This window comes from Nycticebus coucang, chromosome 8, assembly GCF_027406575.1.
Source record: "Nycticebus coucang isolate mNycCou1 chromosome 8, mNycCou1.pri, whole genome shotgun sequence".
Classification (NCBI taxonomy): Eukaryota; Metazoa; Chordata; class Mammalia; order Primates; family Lorisidae; genus Nycticebus; species Nycticebus coucang.
This window is the reverse complement of record NC_069787.1, coordinates 77,262,815-77,285,449: the sequence shown is the minus strand read 5'-3', so window position 1 is coordinate 77,285,449 and position 22,635 is coordinate 77,262,815. Positions and strand designations below refer to the sequence as shown.

The 22,635-nt window shown below is 45.8% G+C and overlaps 1 protein-coding gene across 1 annotated transcript in view; it reads left to right on the top strand.

Moving 5' to 3' along the window:
* The window catches only part of GLB1 (galactosidase beta 1), a 97,921-nt gene that overhangs the window by 32,253 nt on the left and 43,033 nt on the right, over positions 1 to 22,635 (top strand). Inside the window, exons 3-10 of the mRNA XM_053599926.1 lie at positions 2,733 to 2,883; positions 3,419 to 3,479; positions 5,377 to 5,471; positions 11,540 to 11,720; positions 14,337 to 14,395; positions 16,381 to 16,502; positions 16,589 to 16,629; positions 22,074 to 22,186. Of these exons, the coding sequence (XP_053455901.1) occupies positions 2,733 to 2,883; positions 3,419 to 3,479; positions 5,377 to 5,471; positions 11,540 to 11,720; positions 14,337 to 14,395; positions 16,381 to 16,502; positions 16,589 to 16,629; positions 22,074 to 22,186 (823 nt within the window). The remainder of the gene's footprint in view (positions 1 to 2,732; positions 2,884 to 3,418; positions 3,480 to 5,376; positions 5,472 to 11,539; positions 11,721 to 14,336; positions 14,396 to 16,380; positions 16,503 to 16,588; positions 16,630 to 22,073; positions 22,187 to 22,635) is intronic.

Here is a 22,635-nt window from a genome sequence, read left to right as displayed (position 1 = left end):
TTGTGGCAGGCTCAGGTAGTCCCAGTTACTTGGAAGGCTAAGGCAAGAAGATCACTGGAGCCCAAGAGTTTGAGGTTGCTGTGAGCTATGATGCCAGGGCACTTTACCCACTCTACTTGGGGTGACAAGAAAAAAAAAAAAGATAAAAGTTGAGAAAATTCAGAGACAGATTCCCAAGATAACTAGTTAGGGATAATCCTACCCAGATTCTGGGTCTAGGGCCACTGACAGAGTAAATCTGAGTTTGTCTGTTAATAGTTTTTTTTTTTTTTTTTGTAGAGACAGAGTCTCACTTTATGGCCCTTGGTAGAGTGCTGTGGCCTCACACAGCTCACAGCAACCTCCAACTCCTGGGCTTCAGCAATTCTCTTGCCTCAGCCTCCCGAGTAGCTGGGACTACAGGTGCCCGCCACAACGCCCAGCTATTTTTTGGTTGCAGTTCAGCCAGGGCCGGGTTTGAACCCGCCACCCTTGGTATATGGGGCCGGCACCTTACCGACTGAGCCGCAGGCGCCGCCCTGTCTGTTAATATTTTTAACACTAAGTTCTGGGGGCTGAAAATCGTAGGATCGTGGAAAAGGACACAAGCTGGGTTCTTCAAAAAGACATTGGTGATGGGAATGGGTGGCCTCACATATCAAGTTGTGTCCATGTTTTAGGTGGCCAGGGAGCTGGAAGGTGCTTTTGTCATTTTCCCTCCTGCTGTGCTGTTCCTTACAAAATAATTTGTCAGAAGGACATAGGGGTTGGAGGTTTTCCTACTTCTATTTAAAAATTTTTTCAAAAAATAAATATACCTTTTACTACTTTAGCAAGATCTTTTCGTTTTGTTCTGAGCCTTGCACAGGCATATATAAATGTTATATAATAGGAATTAGTGTTTGTGTAATTTGGGGGGCTTTTTGCTTTCTTAAAGTTTATAGTGTGTTGAAAGAATTGGCTTTTTTTCTTTCATGATGCTCAGTTTTTGTAAAGAGTGTTTGTTTGTTTTTTGAGACAGTTATACTATGTTGCCCTCACAGTAGAGAGCTAAGGTGTCACAGCTCACAGCAACCTCAAACTCTCGGGCTTAAGTGATTCTCTTGCCTCAGTCTCCCACATAGCTGGGACTACAGGTGCCCGCCACAACACCTGACTATTTTTTTTGTTGTTGCAGTTGTCATTGTTGTTTAACAGGCCAAGGCCAGGTTCTAACCCGCCACCTTCAGTGCATTTGGCCGGCACCGTAACCACTGTGTTACGGGCGCTGAGCTGTAAAGATTGTTTTGATAAATTTCCAAGTTAATTGTGCCACCATTGATACAGATTTTCTTTCTTTTTTTTTTTTTTGTAGAGACAGAGTCTCACTTTATGGCCCTCGGTAGAGTGCCATGGCATCACACAGCTCATAGCAACCTCCAACTCCTGGGCTTAGGCGATTCTCTTGCCTCAGCCTCCCGAGTAGCTGGGACTACAGGCTACCGTCACAATGCCCGGCTATTTTTTTGTTGCAGTTTGGCTGGGGCTGGGTTTGAACCCACCATCCTCGGTATATGGGGCCGGTGCCTTACTGACTGAGCCACAGGTGCTGCCCAATACAGATTTTCTTTTTAAAGGGTCCCCACGAAGTTTGATTAGCTTGCACAGCTGCTGTAAAAATTTATACCAAACCCTCTTCCCAAGTGGGTCTGCAGTTCACAGATAGTTCAGAAATTCATGTAAAAGAATAGAATTTTGAGCTGTTTATCCTTATCTTTCACAGAGGCCCTCAGTCCAGTCATTTACACACAACATCATGATAAAAAGCCAAAAACATATCTTACAAACAAATACATAATGAACATGTTCAAAGGAGAATTTGAGAAAGGAAGGTTTATAGCCAGCCAAGAAAGTCATGCTGAAATAACTTTGTATTCAGAGATAAAACTGGGTGAGCAGTGGCTCATTCTTATCATTTCAAACTGGGAAGATTACTTGAGGCCAGGAGTTGGAGGTTGCAGTGAGCTGTGATCTGCCATTGCACTCTGAATGACAGAGGAAGACCTAATCCCTTAAACAAACAAAAAAGAAAGAAAGAAAGATACCAAAACAACTGATCGATATCATAAAAGGTAATGAATGGAAGAGTTAACTTTTAGAGTTGTCCTCTTTGTGTAAAAAATAGAAATAATATAGGGCGGTGCCTGTGGCTCAGTTGGTAAGGCGCCAGCCCCATATACCGAGGGTGGCGGGTTCAAACCCGGCCCCGGCTGAACTGCAACCAAAAAATAGCCTGTAGTCCCAGCTACTCGGGAGGCTGAGGCAAGAGAATCGCTTTTAAGCCCAGGAGTTGGAGGTTGCTGTGAGCTGTGTGATGCCATGGCACTCTACCGAGGGCCATAAAGTAAGACTCTGTCTCTACCAAAAAAAAAAACAAATAGAAATAATATAAAAAAACAAATAATTTGTACCACTATCAGACTAAAATCTACAAATCTGTAATTTTAGAGTCCCCTAATTAATAGTAAATGGTAAGTCAATCAAAGTATTTCCCCTAGAGAATGAAAGGCCCATTAGGCAATCCTCCAGCATACCACGGGAAGAAGATGCAGTCATCCTTTTGCCTTATTTCCAAGTTCTGCATAATTTTTCTTAACAAGGCCTACTGTCCTCCCCCCTGGGTGTGTCAGCAACAGTACTGAGAAGGCCCCTCGTCCTACGCCTCCTTCTTGACTCTGCTAAGGTCCAGGAAGGGGCTATGTGTGTCTTGGCAGGTATGTGCCCTGGAACTTCCACGAGCCTCAGCCAGGGAAGTACCAGTTTTCTGAGGACCAAGACGTGGAATATTTTATTCAGCTGGCACATGAACTGGGACTGCTAGTTATCCTAAGGCCTGGGCCCTACATCTGTGCGGAGTGGGACATGGTGAGTGAGGAGGCTAGACAGGGCTCTGCCTACCCCATGTGCATGAACGGGATGGGCTGGTGGGTAAGAGCTCTGGGGCAAAGTGAATTAAAGGCTCTAGTTCCAGATAACATCGAGCCTGTGACTGTTCCTGGCCCAGGCGTCTGTTACGTGAGGAAGGTGCCCAGGTAGAGAGGAACAGGTGCTCTCCTCCTGGTGGTCACTCACATGATTGTTTCCTCATCTGTGAAAACAGCTGATGCTGTCCGTTCTTCTACCTCACAGGGTAGTTGTGAAATTGAGCGGAATAATATGTATCAAAAGCTTCTCAAACTTGGCATTCATGCAGAATAATCTTAATTTTGTCACATTCCAATTTCTAATTTCTCTGAAAGTTACAAACGAGAAAGCCCAGCTCAAACACCCCTTATTTTCCATCACTGCTAATATGTGTCTCCCCCAGATTCCGTCACTGCTAATTTCTATCTCCCTGAACTCCTTTCATGAAATGGACGTTGTAACAGCTTTCCCTGCCCTCCCTCTCCCCCCATCCTAGGGAGGATTACCTGCTTGGCTGTTAGAGGAAGAATCTATGATTCTCCGCTCTTCTGACTCAAGTAAGTTTTTACAGATGTCTTAAGAGAATTTATAAAAGCTTAGACAGTTTATACCAAAAGGGTCAGATGTTTGAAGGCTGGGGTACAATACTTCTGAAAGTTTAGTGAAAGTGCAAGTGTTAATCACTGTCCACTGAGTAACAGCAGACATTAAGCTAGTAGGAAATAAGGCTTTCTTGAACTCTTTGACCAGATCTTGTTGATAAACTGGTAACTCTTTAAATTGGCATTGAGCCCTGGTTGCGGTTGACCAGCTGACTACAATATGTTCTCTTCCTGCATTTTTTTTTTTTGTCGCCCTGGGTAGAGTGCTATAGCATCACAGCTCACAGCAACCTCCAACTCCTGGGCTCAAGCGAGTCTCCTGTCTCCACCTCCCAAGTAGCTGGGACCACAGGCGCCCGCCACAACGCCTAGCTATTTTTTGGTTGCAGCCGTCATTGTTGTTTGGCGGGCCCGGGCTGGATTCGAACCTGCCAGCTCAGGTGTATGTGGCTGGCACCTTAGCCGTTTGAGCCACAGGCGCCGAGCCTCTTCCTGCATATTTAGTATGTCACACAGTCCCATGAGAGCTCCTCACTCATCAGAGTGGCAGACACCATGTCACGGAGAGTGTCACCAGATTACTTAATACCTGTTATGACTTCTGTTTCTTTATCTACTTTTATAGAGTGACAAGTGAATGATAGTTTCTTTCCCCGTCTTTTTAAATCAATAGAGATTATTTTAGCAAGTAAACCCTGATCAGTCAGAAGGCCTCATTTAGCTGCATTTCTGTCTTCTGAAGGCTTCATTTTCTCCTGGGGATGGTGGCAATGGTAGTGGAGGTTATTATGGCAGCCGTCAGCATTGATTAAGATTCCTGCATAAAAGGCCAGTATGTTACACACTAGATGTGTTCCCTCTTAGTCTGTTACCCTCATCTTTCATACTTTTAGTATATTATTAGTGTTTTCACATGTATTATCTCATTTAATCTTTATGGCAATTTTATGTAACATGTAATTTTATTATTCACATTCGACAATGTAAATACATAATTTATTAGAATTTAATTTCGAAAAGAAAGAAAAGGCCTTCCTAGACCTGATGGAAGGACACAGTATTCAGTCACTCTTTTCTTTGTTCAGCAAACATTGCTCAGATGCCTCCTGTGCTCTAAGCTTTGTGTCCTGTGGCAAGGACAATGGCTTACAGTCAAACACCTAAAATTGGGTAAATTATAAGGAAAAGAAACTTATTTCTTTTTTTTTTTTTTTTATTTTTGGCCGGGGCTGGGCTTGAACCCACCACCTCTGGCATATGGGACCAGCGCCCTACCCGTTGAGCCACAGGCGCCGCCCCAAGAAACTTATTTCTTATAGTTATGGAGGCTGAGATGTCCAAGGTCAAAGGTCCATATCTGATGTGAGACTCCTTGCTGCTAGGGACTCTGTAGAGTCCTAAGAGGACTCAGGGCATCGTGTGATGAGGAGGCTGAGTGTGCTAGTTCAGGTCTCTCCTCCTCTTCTTATAAAGCCACCGGCCCCACTCCAGTGATGTGGATTAATCCACTCAGCCCTCGTGACCCCATCAGCTCTTAAAGGTCCCACCTCTCAACATGGCCGCATTGGGCATTAAGCTTGAGCATGAGTTTTGGAGGGGACATATATTTAAACAATAACAGACGGATACTGGGCATACTGGTCCTTGTCCACAGAGGAGCTCAGCAGAGGAGACAACTATTTTACAGCACAACTTTTATCAGACATCTAGTGTGTGTAGCTGCCCCCTTCAGAAGGTAGTTGAGTCCAGTAATAGCCTGATCTCTGCATCCAGCCCCAGCATAGTAAGTTTATGTTGATGTCTGTTTGTACTAAGAGGTTTGTGATTGTGTTATACCTTTCTTGTTTTCCAGATTACCTTGCAGCTGTGGACAAGTGGTTGGGGGTTCTTCTGCCCAAAATGAAGCCTCTCCTTTATCAGAACGGAGGGCCGATAATATCAGTGCAGGTAAGCCAGGAGTTGAGCAAGTGGGAGGGTGGGGGTGTGTGGTTTCTATCCATCTACATTATGTAAGTGGTAGGTAGTGGAAGATGCAGATGTGAGACTCACAGGTCTGTTTCTTTAAGAGGTAACACCACAGATGTGCTTCTAAGTACATTTTGGGAAGGTATTACCATTTCTGAAGGCCTGCCATGTGTCAGGCTCTGGGCCTGCTGGCTTACAAATGCTATTCAGTTCTTAAAAAATAATAATGTTTTTATTATTTTTTGAGACAGAGTCTCACTCTGTTGCCCAGGCTAGAGTGCCATGGCATCAGCCTAGCTCACAGCAACCTCAAGCTCCTGGGCTCAAGGGATCCTCCTGGTTCGGCCTCCCAAGTGGCTAGAACTATAGGCGCCCACCACAATGCCCAGTTAATTTTTCTATTTTTAGTAGGTATGGGGTCTCACTCTGTTCAGGCTAGTCTCAAACAACTAAACTAAAGAGCTCCTTCCACCTCACCTCCTAGAGTCCTGGGATTATGGGGTTCCATTTAAGTGAAGAAATTTGGAAAGGTTAAGTGACTTGACCAGGGTCACCTAGCTGGCAGGTGGCAGAATGAAGACTGCACCCTCCTTCTGCTGAGACAGGTCTGTCTCTGTGTCCTGCGATACGCCTTCTGGCTGCAGGGATGCAGCGTGATGGAAATGATTGGGTCTCTGTGCTGCTGGGCAGTCAGTTAAACCTGGGATGGAAAAGGATGTGGTGAGTTGGGACCATTAAGTTTTCACTCCTGCTTTTGCCCCACTCTCCTTCCTCCATGTGTTCTTGGCTCTACAAACACTGATCTGTGGAGTACGTAATGCTTGTCACATGTATTTCATGTGAAAAATCAGGATACTTGACCTTCAACAGTTTTTTGGTGTTTATATAATTACTGAAGTAAAACATAAAAACCATGTTCATTGGATATTTACCAAGGATGCTTTTATTGAAAAGAATAAATTCAGGCTAGAATTTATTAGAAATTTAGAAATAAATGCCTGTTATCCTCGCCCTCGGGAGGCTGAGGCAGGTGGATTGCTTGAGTCCAGGAAATGGAGACCAGCCTGAGGAAGAGCAAGACCCCATCTCTAAAAATAGCTGGGCACTGTGACGGGCGCCTGTAGTCCCAGCTACTAGGGAGGCTGAGGCAAGAGAATCGCTTGTACCCAAGAGTTTGAGGTTGCTGTGAGCTATGACACCCTGGCCCTCTACTGAGGGCAACCAAGTGAAACTCTGTCTCAAAAAAAAAAAGGAAAGAAAGGAATAAATTTATACAAGACTGGAACATCACAGGGAAGGCACGGCACTCCCCTGCGTTTCCTTCTTATAAACGGCACTATGGACAGGTTGTAGGGGTGGGTCACAGTGGGGTGAGAGCACAGCCCCTCCCTTGTCCCTCGGCAGTGGGGAGACCGAGGTGGTGAGAGTGACAGGTGTTCATTCTGAGGCTGCGTGGTGGCAAGAGATGTCTTCTTGAGAGAGCCTGGGTTGCTGCTCATAGAGGGATGTCCAAGTAGCCCTTCCCAGCCCCTCTTTCTCTTATTTGTCTCAGTCTGTACAGGTGGAGATGATAGGAGCCATGTTTTCCTATATGAAGACCCACGTCTGAAACTTGGGTGTATCTTTACCCTGTGTGCTCAGTCTTCTTTCTTTCTCCTGATCTCTGCTTAGCTGGCCTCTTTTTTCAGTCTCTGCGTCTCCTTGAATCACTTTCAATTTCTGCTCACAACTTCTCTGTACCTTTTGGCTATGGAAATGGCACCAAAGATGTAATCAAGGGTAAGTCTGCAGAGGACAGTGAAGTCAGTCTTGGAGACCTTTCGTCCTGTGTCCATCCTTGGCAACCCCAGATGACTTTAACCTACCTGGATGCTGCCAGATGGCTCTGCCCTCCCCGTCTTCCTCCTCCTTCTCTTCTTCTTCTGGACCACCTGCCTGAATCCCATTTTGCCCCTTTTTTCCAAAATAAAATAGAAAAACAGAAAGTAAGATAAGATGTAATCATCAACTAAGCCTCCAGAGCCAGAAGCAGAGCTCTGCACATGTTGGGAGCTTCCTTGAATATTTTTCTATACTTTTTTTTCTTCCTTTTCACAGAGTCAGTTTGTTATGCATGACCTATTTTCTGTGTGGCTTTTTGCACTTCATTCTTATGTCATAAGCATTTTTCACACCAATTAAAATTCTTTGTGCGTCATCTTTCATGGCTGCCCTGCTTGTCTCTGGAGGCGCAGCTCGCGTACGAGCTTCCTCTGTCCAGAAGCCGTCCCCGTTGGGTTCTGCTGGTTGGTGCCTGCTTGTGAAGCACACATGGCAGCTTGCCTTGTTACGTCTCTGACCTATGCTACCTCTAATTTCCTTGGCTCTCCACGCGTCTGCACATCACACGCCAACCAAATGGGGCTGGAATTGAAAGAGGCTGGTGGGCTTGATAAAGAAAGAACTGAGGGACTTATAGACAGTGTTTCTGTACCTAAAGATTTCTATAAAAGCTGGTTTGTCTTTGTCTTAATTCATGTTGAGAGATAGAAAATAACCATTCAATTCATGATATCGGTGTTTTCTCTGGGTACCTCAGGAGTCTAAGGAGGCCACGGAAAGGCTCTGATTTATAATCAGGGTAAAAATGAGTCAGACCAGAAGGCTTAAATCCCTGCCTGAGGACAGTCAGGGCCCTCAACACTTTGGACTTACAGATACATCCTGGACCTCTATTCATTCTGATGATTCAGCCAGATATGCAAGTGTTTGTTCCTGGAGGGATTAGCTGAGCTGGTGTCACCTATGGGGGTTTACAGATGGGGAGGTTCACCTCAGCTTGCACCTAAATGAGTTTCAAGCACCCACTGATAATATCCACGGGTAAACTCTTTAGGAGCTGTGACCTTCCACCTACAACTTTCCTTCATCCAATTAGTCCAGTATTTACCAGGAGGTAATCAGCCTATTTAGACCTGTCCTTTGGAAGATCAACAACTTTAAAAGTCTGTGGTACTTAAGGATGGGATGGAGATAGATACTCTAGAACAAAGACCTAAAAATTGTGGCCACTCCCTACCTGTTCTTGTAAAAAAAGGCCCAGTTGGAATAGCCACACCATTTGTTTATATGGCGATCGTGGCTGCTTTTATACCGCAGTGGTGGAGTGGAGTAGTCGAGACAGAGACCCTTATGGCTGCAAAACCTAAATATTTATTCTCTAGCCCTTTTTTGAAAAAGTTTGCTGACTCTTACTCTGGAAAACTCAGTATTCCTCTGAACGTCACTGCGACTTTTTCTATTGGTGTGCAAGCCCTTTTCCGTTTGTGTATCTCCCCCACCTCCATGCCTAGCTCTCACACACCTCTTTTTTTATTTCTTTTTTTTTTTTTTTTTTTTTTTTTTTTGATCAACATAATTTTTTTTTTTTTATTGTTGGGGATTCATTGAGGGTACAATAAGCCAGGTTACACTGATTGCAATTGTTAGGTAAAGTCCCTCTTGCAATCATGTCTTGCCCCCATAAATCTTTTTTTATTTCTTATTGGCAACAACATAGGACTTGAGTAGAGACTTAGCTGCAGCTTTTGAACACTTACCAGCTGCTGAATACTGTGCAAAGCTCTAGTCACGTATTGACTCAGTGACTCCTCATAATACATTTTGCAGGTGGAGTCCCATGGGTAGGAAGTGGCAGAGCTCAGATTTGCATGTGGACAGTTGGGCCTCTGTCTCCTGTGCCCATGGCTACCACACCAATGTGCTTTTCTCTCTCTCAAAACCAAACCAAATTATGTGTGTGCACTTTTTTTTGTTGTTGTTAAAAGTATTTTATTACTTCTATTTCTAATATGCTCAATAACTCACAGCTCTTGGGTATTCTCAATTTTTAAGAGTGTAAGGGGGCTCAGCACCCGTAGTTCTGTGATTAGGGCACTGGGCACGTACCCTGGGGCTGGCAGGTTCAAACCTGCCCGGGCCTGCTAAACAATGACAACTACAACAAAAAAAACAGCCAGGCAGTGTGGAGGGCACCTGTAGTCCCAGCTAACTGGGAGGCTGAGGTGAGAGAATTGCTTAAGCCCAAGAGTTTGAGGTTGCTGTGAGCTATGACACCCTAGTACTCTACCGAGGGTGACATAGCGAGACTGTCTCAAAAAAAGAGACCCCCTTTTCTCTTGCCTCAGTCTCCCAAGTAGCTGGGACTACAGGCACCTGCCACAACATCCAGCTATTGTTTTTTATTGCAGTTGTCATTGTTGTTTAGCAGACCAGGACCAGGCTTGAAATCCACCAGCCTCCATCCATGTGGCCAGCGCTCATTGTGGCCGGCGCCCTGAGCTCAAAGGGAGCCTGTAGGTCTTGAAAACAAAATATTTGAGAATTGCTGCTTTGAAGTTTCTTCTCACAGCTGCAATTTAAAATTCAGGTATTGGGCAGTGGGTAGGGTGCCAGCCCCATATACTGAGGGTGACAGGTTCGAACCTGGCCCTGACCAAATAGCAACAAAAAATAGCCGGGCATTGTGGCAGGTGCCTGTGGTTCCAGCTACTCAGGAGACTGAGGCAAGAGAAACTGACTAGGCCCAGCAGTTGGAAGTTGCTGTAAGCTATGATGCCACAGCACTCTATTGAGGGTGACAGGATAAGACTGTCTCAAAAATAATAATAATAAATAAAACAAAATAAAAGAGCTCCTTTATAAAAAAAAAAATTCAGGTGTTATCCCTTGATGTGTGTGCATTTTTGTGAGCCTGTTCATGTTAAGGTATATAATACAATGAAAATAATGGATATGGTTCAAGGAGTAGGGCGCCGGTCCCATATGCCAGAGGTGGTGGGTTCAAACCCAGCCCCGGCCCAAAACCACAAAAAAAAAAAAAAGAAAAGAATGGATAAACAAGATTTGAAAAGGTGAGATTATAGGGAAGAAACTGAGGTTGGATTGGGGATTAGGCGTGGGCAGAAAAGAGCATGGGCCACAGAGGCTCTGGGCCCACCTGGTGGCTAGAGCTGACCCATAGATTTAGCTTTATTGGCAGCTAAATGATAGAGAGCTGACCCATAGATTTAGCTTTATTGGCAGCTAAATGATAGAGACATAGCCATTTAAATAGAACTTGGTAAAAGAGAGGCATCTGGGTATGGTGGCTCATATCTGTAATCCCAGTGCTTGGGAGGCTGAGGCAGGAGAATCCTTTGAAGCCAGGAGTTCAAGAGACCAGCCTGGGTGACATAGCAAAACCCCTGTCTCTACAAAAAAATAGAAACTTTAGTTAGGCATGGTGGTCCATGCCTATAGTCCTTTGGGAGGTTGAGGCAAGAGACTCACTTGAGCCCAGAAGTTCGAGGCTGCAGTGAGCTAGGATTGTGTATAATCTGTATATTTAGTGTATGTGTATGTCTCTGTAAATGTGGGATGCTGTGTATTAAAATGCTTTCAGTGGTTATCTGTGGGCAATAGAATTAACACACTTTTTACATTTTCTTTTTTCTCCATTTTCTAAAATTTTTGTCATTGGAAGTTGTTATTTATGTAATGTTTATAATATCTATTATAGAGGAGAATATCACTACAAACCAAAAAATAATTTGATGTATTTATTTTCTTTCTCTTATTTCTGGGTACTGGGGAAGGGTTAGTAGAAGGTGACTTTTGTGCTGAATTGCTTTTTAGAAAAATGAGTTTTGTGGTCTTTTCTAATAATAATGAAGCTCAAATATTTTCCCCTCCCCTCTCCTTCCCTCCCTCCCTCCCTCTCTCCTTCCTCCCTCTCTCCTTCCTTCCTCTTTCTTTCTTTTTTTTTTTGAGACAGGGTCTCACTCATTTGCCCAGGCTGGAGTGCAGTGGTGTCATCAGAGCTCGCTGCAACCTCAAACTCCTGTGGTTAAGTGATCCTAGCCTCCTGGGGCTGGGACTATAGGCACGTGCCACCATGCCCACATAATTTTTCTGTTTTTTTCTTGGCTCTTGATCAAGCTGGTCTTGAATTCTTGGGCTCAACTGATCCTTTCACCTCAGCTTCCGGAGTGGCTGGGACTACAGCGCCCCTCTTCTTTTCTAATTTGCAGGTTGAAAATGAATATGGCAGCTACTTTAGCTGTGATCACGACTACCTGCGTTTCCTGCTGAAGCGCTTCCGCTACTACCTGGGCGATGATGTAGTGCTGTTCACTACAGATGGGATATTTGAAAAATACCTGAACTGCGGGGCCCTGCAGGGCCTCTACGCCACAGTGGACTTTGGAACAGGTTGGTATCTGTAGTAACAGAAAATACAGCTTAAAATCAGCTTTTAACTCAGTCAGTTATCTGGACAGCTGTTATTTTAGGTATTAGGGGCAGGTAGAATGAGATTTCTCAAATTTTCCTTTATCTGTAGTAGATAAAACGGAATAACTGCTTTTCTCAGTCGCAGAGGATTATCTGCAGGTCAAGAGCTTCCAGGGTCACTCCACTCCCAGCACTGGTGGAACTGGCCTGGGACCTGGAGTACTGCTCTCTGGAGACTGGGCTGACCCACCCAGGAGGAGGAAACACTAGGCAGTTCCAGCTGTGAGACCTTCTTCCCTGACACAGTTGCCGTTCAGGCCCTGTGTCTGAGTCAAGCTTCTGTGCTCTCCCTGTTCTCCCAAGTTGTCAGGACACTCAGGGCTGTGTCCTGGCCATAGCCAACGTCAAAGTCAATCACTAGCTGGGAAGTTACCTTACTCTTCTGTTATCTTTCTGCATAACTCTTAATAGGGCTGAAGGTGGTTTGGCAGGTGCTATGAAAACTGTCTTGCCAGACTCATTAGTGCTGTGTAAGCCATGAAGGTTCTGCCAATAAAAGTTCCAGATGGGCAGGTAGTGTGGCTAGAGTGCTTCTGGCCAAAAGAAATGTTCAGAGTCTTCATTTAGATTGAGAGCAGCCTTCATAGGGGATATGACAGTGAGATATGGGATATGTCTGAAGTGACGGTGAGACCATCACTGCTGGGAGGTTGGAGACCAGACCACTGTAAGGCCAGTGTTGCTGGACTGGACGGGCCTCCAGCCTGGGGCCTTTGCCAACTTCATTCATTTGTGTGGGAGCAGGCGTTTGCCTGTGGTGGGGGTGGGCATCTCATGACAACAATGTTTAGAGATCTCAATACAGCCGGGCAGTAATGTGGTTCTGCTCCCAAATGATCAGCACATTCTCTCCTGAAAGTTGGACTTACAAAGAAGCCAAGAGCCAATTTCAGAACAGGGCTTATCAGAAGGTCTCAGCTGATAACCTGTGGGATTCCTGCTGTGGGAACTGGGTCATGAAACCGTGGGGCAGAGTGTCCTCTGCCCTGGAGGGTGGGGACACTTGATGCTTACTCTTTCACTGAAGTGAGGCAGCCTATTAGTTCTCTTGGGAAACATTCTTTTTTTTGGACAACAGAAGACATAGGAGGCAAGACGAGACACAGGCTTCCTAATAAAATATTTCAGGAGGAAACGTTGAGAACCAGAAACTGGTTTAGAGTGCCCCTGTCCCTTTGATTTGTGAATTAACTGGCAAATATTTGTAGCATTATTGTGTATATCGCACAATTAACTGGCAAATTTTTGTAGCATTATTGTGTGTACCACACAGTGGAGGATACAAGTAACAATCCTTAAAGCAGAATCATCCTGTAGGGAGCATTGAGGTTGACCAGATGTTCCTGGGAAGAGAGAGACAAGACAAGCATCCAGGCCCCGGGAAAACACAGATGGAGAAGGCAGTTCTGTGAAGGGAATTCCTAAGCCAGTACAGTCAGGAAAGGCCATAGGGACCTATGCAGAGAGGAAGCAATGTTCTCTGGTCTCCACACTTCCCTCAGAGGGGTGGCCTGGGTCTAGTCTGAAGCTAGCTTGGAGGTATTCTAGGTCTATGGGGGTGTGGAGAGGGATAGGGGACCTGTCTTAATTCAGGCTGTTTTAAAAAAAATACCTGGGCGGTGCCTGTGGCTCAGTCGGTAAGGCGCCGGCCCCATATACCGAGGGTGGCGGGTTCAAACCCGGCCCCGGCCAAACTGCAACCAAAAAATAGCCGGGCGTTGTGGCGGGCGCCTGTAGTCCCAGCTACTCGGGAGGCTGAGGCAAGAGAATCGCTTAAGCCCAGGAGTTGGATTTTGCTGTGAGCTGTGTGAGGCCACAGCACTCTACCGAGGGCCATAAAGTAAGACTCTGTATCTACAAAAAAAAAAAAAATACCTTAGACTGAATAATTTATAAACAGGAGAAATTCATTGTGCACAGTTATAGAGGCCAACAAGTCCAAAATCAGGGAGCCAGCAAGGTTAGCGTCTGGCGAGCGCTTGCTGTCTGCTTCACAAGATGGTGCCTTCTTGCTGTGTCCTCATGTGGCAGAAGGGGTCAGGGAGCTTTCCTGAGATTTTTTTTTTTTTTCTTTTTTTTGAGACAGAGTATCACTATATTGCCCTTGGTAGAGTGCTGTGGCATCACAGCTCACAGCAACCTCCAACTCTTGGGCTTAAGAGATTCTCTTGCCTCAGCCTCCCAAGTAGCTGGGACTACAGGCGCCTGCCACAACACCTCGCTATTTTTTGGTTGTAGATGTTATTGTTGTCTGGCAGGCCTGGGCTAGATTCGAACCTGCCAGCTCTGGTTTATGTGGCTGGTGCCCTAGCCACTGAGCTGCAGGTGCCAAGCCTTGTGAGATTCTTTTATAAGGGCCCCCAAGGCTCTGCTTCTTAATACTATCATATTAGGTATTAGGTTCCAACCTATGAATTTTAGAGGGACACCAACCTTCAGACCATAGCAGAGCCTTAGGCTTAAGTCCCAGAGAAGGCTCTTGTTACTTCTTGTCATTCCTTGATTGACCTTTCTTCTCCCTCTTGTGATTTTTAGGCATCAATGTCACCGCTGCTTTCCAACTCCAGAGGAAGAGTGAGCCCAAAGGACCCTTGGTAAGAATTGAGGGTGCTGGTGGCCAGTATTGCAGCTGTTGGTGGAGAGAGGTTATATGCTGTAGAAAGGGTGTGAGTAGATTTTTTATTTTTCTGACTCTGGGGTCAGCAGCTGATGGCATTGTGTGGACATAGCTGTTCTGGACACATGGGGTAACAGCAGAAATAATGCTCCCATTGTAACCAAGACCCTGCACTAGAGCAGAAGGGACAGAGGACCAACATTAATGGCTGGCCACACACCAGGCTCTGGTTTCCTACATCCTGATGCCATCTGGTTTCCAGAGCAAATCTCAGAAGTGGTCTTATTATCTCCATTTTTAGTGAGGTTCATACATCATTTGCCAAAGTCACCTAGCTCATGGGTGGCTGGGCCAGGTTCTGAGTTCAGGTCTGAATTTTATGACAACTCTTTGTGACAGAGCTACTCCACCTTAAAAGTGTTAATGAAGGCTTGGTGCCGTAGCACAGTGGTTACGGCTCCAGCCATATACACTGGGGCTGGCAGGTTTGAACCCAGCCTGGGCCAGCTAAACAACAATGACAACTGCAACAAAAAATAGCCGGGCATTGTGGCAGCGCCTATAGTCCCAGCTACTTGGGAGGCTGAGGCAAGAGAATCGCATAAGCCCAAGAGTTTGAGGCTGCTGTGAGCTGTGATGCCACGACACTCTACTGAGGGCAACATAGTTAGACTCTGTCTCAAAAAAACCAAAAAATGAAAATAAACAATGTTTATGAAACACTTGGTGATATTGTTAATCCTTAAGTGATTTGTAAACGCAGTAAAATTTGATCTGCTGGAGCTTCAGTGGGGCCTGAAACTTTGCATTTCTAATAAGCAGCCAGGTAGCATTCAGGATGTTGATTTCCTGACCATACTTTGAGTTGTAGGGCCTGATGCCTTGCTGTGTAGATGGTGGCAAAGTCCAGGCAGGTATAAAAAAATCTATCAGTCTGTCACACTCTGCTCTTCCCTTCCTCAGCTGAAGTTGTTACTCAGCCCAGTGTAAGGTGTTGTATCTTGTACCTTTGTAGCAAGTCACTTATGTACAAGCCTTATTTACAAAACAACCTTTTCAGAGTCTGGTCTCTGCTTACTGACGGTGTAGCGCCTGCATTCACAGTCTTTGGGTGGAGCTATTTCCTGGAACCTGAAACGGGAAGGCCCCACACAAGGTCCAGATTTCTTTTTCTAGACCAGAAGCTTGGCAGGTTTAGTGCCCAAGAGAAACAGGAAGTGTTTGGGACCTGCTTTGAAGAATACTTGGATAGTCTCCCTCCTATGTCAACCTGAAAATCTAGGTTTACAAAAGGGTGAATTTGGAGCTTAACATTTTTTTTCTTTCTTTCTTTTTTTTTGAGATAGAGTCTCACTATGTTGCCCTTGGTAGAGTGCTGTACTGTCATAGCTCACAGCAACCTCAAACTCTTGGCTCAAGCAATTCTCTTGCCTCAGCCTCCCAAGTAGCTGGGACTACAGGCACACACCACAAGCCCAGCTATTTTTAGAGATGGGTTCTCACTCTGGCTCAGGCTGGTCTTGAACCTGTGAACTCAGGGAATCCACCTGCCTCGGCCTCCTAGAGAGCTAGGATTATAGATGTGAGCCACCCACCGTGTGTCCAGCCTGGAGCTCATCATTTTATAACCATTGTTTGCTTTCCAATTCCTTTGCCCAATAAGACTTTCCTATGTATTTAAACAGGAGATTGGTTAACAAAATTTTGGTAGCGGTACAGCTTTTCAGGACTACTTGTATTGTGTAAGATGAGATCTTACTCTGGGTTGGAGCCCAAGGACTGAGCATAGGCATGGCTGTTAGTGGAAGTGTTCGTTGGTTTCCAGGCCCTTGGTTAGGCAGTGCTCGTCAAGCCCCCTGACACCTTCCTTGGTGGAGGGTATTACAGGGAAGCTCTAGCATTGGAGGGTTGTAATGTATTCTGAGCGCCAAGTCCTTTCCTTTTCTTTTTTTTTTTTTTTAGATCAATTCTGAATTCTATACTGGCTGGTTAGACCATTGGGGTCAACCTCACTCGACAGTGAAGTCTGAAGACGTGGCTTCCTCCCTCTATGATATACTTGCCCGTGGGGCGAGTGTGAACTTGTAAGTGTTCACTGCCTGAGGAGAAGGAGCCCTCAATAACTGTGGGCTCACAGTAAAGTACTGTGTGTTCTCTTGTTTCCTTGTAGGTACATGTTTACAGGTGGGACCAATTTCGCCTATTGGAATGGTGAGAGCAATTTAACATCTGTTTGTAGAAAGTTTATGCTAGAATGTTTCTGTTGATTGGTTTTGGAGTGTTTGCCCATGGACGATTTGTATTTTCTATTTTTGTTTGTCTTCTAAATTTTCTAATATATAAGAATTACCTATATAATTATTTTATTTTATTTTTTTGAGACAGAGTCTCAAGCTGTTGCCCTGGATAGAGTGCCGTGGTGTCACAGCTCACAGCAACCTCCAACTCTTGGGCTTAAGCAATTTTCTTGCCTCAGCCTCCCAAGTAGCTGGGACTACAGGCATCCGCCACATCGCCTGGCTATTTTTTGGTTGTAGTTGTCAGTTGTTTGGCAGGCCGGGCTGGATTTGAACCCACCAGCTCTGGTGTATGTGGCTGGTGCCTCAGCCGCTTGAGCTACAGGTGCCAAGCCACCTATATAATTTTTAAAGATAATTTTAAAAAATTAAGGGTCATAACTTGAGCATTTAGACCCTTATTGTTTTAAACTAGGCTATTTAGGCAGGCTTCAGCCATACTATGTGACTGCAGCCTTTTTGTTCAGATATTCTGTTGTGGTCTTTTTGTTTTTTACTTTTTAAATTAATTTTATATAAAAGTAATAAATGACAATTGAGCCAATTATATTTTTAATTTTTGTTTTTGAGACAATCTCACCTGGTCACCCTCGGTAGAGTGCTGTGCTGTCACAGCTCACAGCAACCTCAAACTCTTAGGCTCAAGCGATCCTCTTGCCTCAGCCTCTCAAGTAGCTGAGAGTACAGGTGCCAGTCACAATGCCTGGCTATTTTTTTAGAGATGGTGCCTCACTCTTGCTCAGGCTGCTCTTGAACTGCTGAGCTCAAGCAATCAGTCCACCTCAGTCTCCCAGAGTGCCAGGAGTACAGGCATGAGCCACCACGCCTTTTTTCTTTTTTTTTTTATTAACTCCTTGTTAAGATAAGAATTGTGTGCCATAAAATTCAGAATTTTAAGGTGTATGATTTAGTGGTATTCAATATATTCACAAAGTTGTGCAACCATTGCCACCATCAAATTCCAGAAACTCCCTGCCCATGAGCAGTCTCTCCACACTTTTCCTTTCACCCATCCCCTGGAAATCACAGTTCAACTCTTTATCCTTGTGGATTTCTGTATTCTAGACATTTTGTAGAAATGGAACCATACACCATGTGGTCTTCTGTGTCTGACTTCTCTTATCTAGCCCAGCTTTTTCAAGGTTTGTTCATGTTGTGGCATGTATCAGTATTTCATTCCTTTCATTTCTATTGTTGCTAAATAACATGCCGTTTTGTAGATGTACAATATTTTGTTTATCCCTTCATCAATTGACAGATTTTGTGTTATCTCTACTTTTCAGCTGTAATGTTGCTGTGAGTACATGCAAGTATTTGTTTGAATTCCTATTTCAGTTCTTTGGGATGTATACCAAGGAATGGAATTGCCAGGTCATGTGGTAACTCTTTATTTAGAGTTTGAGGAGCTGCCATCATGTTTTCTAAAGCAGCCGCACCATTTTACATTCCTGTCTATACAATTTTCTGGTAGGAAAAATTACGATAAAATTTTCTGCATTGTTGTTGCGTTTGTGACAAATAATGCTATGTTGGCTTTTCTCTAAGCTTCATTCCTCACCTCCCTCCACATCAACATTTTTATTGCCAAATCATTGATATTGCCCTACTATTGAGTTTTGGAGGCTTAATTTGGGCCTAAATCTTCAGGATCTGAAATTGGATTCTATCAACTCTTAATGAAGATTCTACTTTGAACTACTGCGTTCTTTGCATGCTGGGATGGGCCATTGCTTATAAGCTTTTGTTTTTTTTTTTGAGACAGAGTCTTACTTTGTAACCCTGGGTAGAGTGTGGTGGCATCATAGCTCACAGCAACTTCAAACTCCTGGGCTCAAATGATCCTCTTGCCTCAGCCTTCCAAGTAGTGGGGAACTATAGGTGCCTATCACAATGCCTGGATGTTTTCTTAAAAACAGGGTCTCGCTCTTGCTCAGGCTGGTCTGGAACTCCTGAGCTCAAGAGACCCACCTATCTCGGCCTTCCAGAGTGCTGAGATTGCAGGTGTGAGCCACTGTGCCCGGCCCATAATTGATATTTTAGTTCCTCTGTGTGTTCCTGTCTTCTCACTAGAAGCAGTTAAGATGTGGTAGTGCTTTTCATGCAGTAGCGGAAATTCCACCCAGCTGCCACTGATGGAATTGAGACTGATCAATTTTATAGAAATTTATAGTTCATGATGCACTTTTTAAAAAATCTTGCTGTTTTACTTAGAACAATAAATTCTTATGAAAAAAATCTAGGTAATATAAAAACTATCACTCAGAAAATAGAAGTTGTACTCTCCCCTGCCTCTGCCATAATCAATAGAAGTCTCTTTTCTGCCTCTATTTTCCTCTTTAGTCCTCACATCAGTCTCATCTACGGTAGGGATAATTGACACCACTTTATAGATAAGAATATCTTTGTGCAAAGAAAAAAAAAAAAGTCTACACGTTTCCTGGTTAGCTGGCAAGGAGCGGGGCCAAGACTGTCACTCAGGGCTTGGTGATCTAGACTCACTGCCTGTGGCCAGCCCCTTGCGTCCTGAAGCCCCAGAGCCACCCCCACACCAGCCCTGCTTGTGTTCTGCCCGCCCCCCGCCCAAACCTGCCTTTTTGCTCAGTTTCTAGGGAAATGAGAGGGGCCAGTCTCTGTTCCCTTCTCAGCAGCTGTTCCTCAGGCCAACTTCCCAGCGGGGAGCAGTGGCAGGAGAACACGTGTGAGGGCCTCCCTGCCCCGTCTACATGGGGGACACACACGCGCCCCTGCGAGGTGTGCATCCTTACTGTGTGCCCACGTGTCCATCGTATCTGGGCCTCCCTGCCCCGTCTACGTGGGGGACACACACGCGCCCCTGCGGGGTGTGCATCCTTCCTGTGTGCCCGCGTGTCCATCGTATCTGGGCCTCCCTGCCCCGTCTACATGGGGGACACACACGTGCCCCTGCGGGGTGTGCATCCTTCCTGTGTGCCCGCGTGTCCATCGTATCTGGGCCTCCCTGCCCCGTCTACGTGGGGGACACACACGCGCCCCTGCGGGGTGTGCATCCTTCCTGTGTGCCCGCGTGTCCATCGTATCTGGGCCTCCCTGCCCCGTCTACGTGGGGGACACACACGCGCCCCTGCGGGGTGTGCATCCTTACTGTGTGCCTGCTTGTCCCTCATATCTGGGCCTCCCTGCCCTGTCTACGTGGGGGACACACACGCTCTCCTGCGGGGTGTGCATCCTTCCTGCATGCCCGCGGGTCCCTCATATGTGTGGCAGCTGCCTACAGGACCCAGGCTCTCCTGTGCTTGTCACCCACGCAGAGAGTTGAGGAGTGGCAAGTCTCATCATTTCTTCAGCCTCTCTACCACACACCTTCTCACGTGGCCGGGGACTGCTTGAGTCTACACCGGTTCTCTGTGATGCTGCCCTGTGGTGACCTGCAAACATCCAGAGCCAGGCTCTGCTGGCAGAACTACAACAGAGGCTTAGTTTCCCCGTCCATCCTTGAATCCACTGCCAGCTTTGCAGCCCACATTTCCTCAGCCTGTGGAGTTTTTTTCTGAGAGTCACACTCGTTCTCAACCTGGCCACTGCTCACTGAGCTCCTCCTCCAGGTCTGGCTCTGGCTGGGGGCTCGGGAGCAAGTGAGGCACAGCCGCCCTCCCGAGGTGCACCCAGTTCAGTGTGGAGCGAGAAAGGTGGGCCAGCACAGTCACTACCACATTAGAGGCAGAGGAGGGACCACAAACAAGATGGTGTGCCTTGCAGCAAGGGATGTGGCTTTATTTTTTCATGTCTCTCAGGGGAAGGGATGTATTTTAACCTCTGCATCCCTGAGGGCAGGTGTTGCCTCTCAGCTGTCTCTGATTAATAAGAAGTGGATTCAGTTGGATTCAGTTGTTTGAGTGGCCAGGTCTTTTGAAATTTAGATTCTGTACAGAGAAGCAGTGAATCAGTCTCTGAGGGCCGACCCGACCCTCACCCTCTCTCATTTGTGGACTCTCTCACCAGCATTTATTTGTGCACTGCGTCTAGGGAACTTATTACTAGTCTCAGGAGGTAAACTATCATATTTGTGCCTCGTTCACTTAAAAATTAATTTGGACAAAAGATGATTCTAAAATAACTTCATTCTCACACACTTGCACAGTGCTCTCTGAAGTAGAAGGGAAAGGCACAGAGCCTTACTGGTCCCCAGATGACAGTGTCAGCACTACCTAGGGGCTCATTAAAGGTAGAGTCTCAGGCCCCATCCCAGAACTGCTGAATTAGAATCTCCAGGGTGGGGCTGAGGATTGTTTTAGTAAGTTCTCCACATGACTCTTAGGCAGAGTTAGGTTTTCAAAGAATTGCCCAATATTGCAGATAACCTCATGGCCTGTGAACATCTTCTGCAGCAAGGTTGGGAGCCTCTGGTCCAGACTCTGCCCCTTAGATGATAATTCCTGTTCTAGTCCTTTTGTAGTCTCACTATTGGTACTATTCTTTGGTCTTTGTTGTAGGTCTGGTTCCCAGGGAAACAGACTCCGGTTTACCAGGCAGGATGTTTATTGGGTCTGTAACACCTATCACATGTGTGGGAGGCAGAGAGAGAAGTTGGGCTGTCACCTAGTTTCATAAGTGGCCTCAGCCTATCCCAGAGGGAGCTGTGCAGCTGGGATGGCCCGTGAGGCACACTGCTCAGTTGCTGGATATAGGCTGTTTCTGTAACTTTGGGGGAGGCAGATCAGCAGAGAGACCTATCTAAGAGGTGTAGGTAGCCAGCAGCCCTAGCAGCTGGGGAAATGGGTGAGTGCCTTTGTTCTGAAGTGGGTTCCAAGAGGCACTCTGCATCCCCTCTAGTTCTTTGTAGGTATTACAAAGCCCTGAAGGCTGCATTTGCATCTTGGCGCGCTGTCATCTTTCACTTTGTTTGGTCTTGTAACCCCTCAGCATCCTGCTGTCCTGGGCCCACTTACCTGTGTCTTCGCCACTGACCTTGTCTCAGCTGCACAGTTAGGGGACATAGAAAGGATGAGGGATTGCAGAGTTAACAGTCAGAGCTGTGGATCGTGTCATAGCCCTGGCTATAAGAGATTAGCAGATTTCGGTGGGGAGCTTCAGATTCCCTGCTTGTCCAGTGGGGGTGATATCTTAGAATCACAGCTGTGAGTGTCCATACAGAGCATGAATGGGAAAGTGCTTTGAAAACTTCGAGGTGCTGGGCAACTGCTACCTGTGGGAAGAAACTTATTCTTCTTGCATCCTGGGGGCCACAACTATCTCTCAACAATTGGTTTTACTGTGTCCTTTATTTTTCTCTCTCCACAATGCTGAGCCCATGAATCCCAAAGAACTTGTCCCAGGGAAGGGCCATCAGTAGTAACTGGTAGAGCATGTTTTGTCTTCTAGGGGCCAACATACCCTATTCAGCACAGCCCACCAGCTATGACTATGATGCTCCACTGAGCGAGGCTGGGGACCTCACTGAGAAGTATTTTGCTCTGCGATCAGTTATCCAGAAGGTAGGTGCTTCCTACAGAACCTGGTAGGCTGGTCTTAGATGAACCTACCTTGGACTCATTGTGGACAGCTTCTTCCCTGGAGCCTTCATGTTTAAAAGGATGGATGAAGGTCAGCTAGACTTGGCTTTGCATTTTGGCCCTACCCAATTAAGAGCAAACCTATCAGCAAGTTACTCTATTGATCTAACTGGGATGACAGCACTTGGTTATGCTGTAAGGCTTAAAAAGAACATATAGGAGCCATCCAACATAGTCTCTGACACGTGTGTGTCCAGTAAGTGGTAGGAATTACTATTATTTGTCCTAAACGTAAGAAAATATATGTCCTCTTGAATAGCTGAAGTAAATAAAAAAAAAAAAAAATCAGGAAGCGGCGCCTGTGGCTCAGTGAGTAGGGCGCCGGCCCCATATGCCGAGGGTGGTGGGTTCAAACCCAGCCCCGGCCAAAC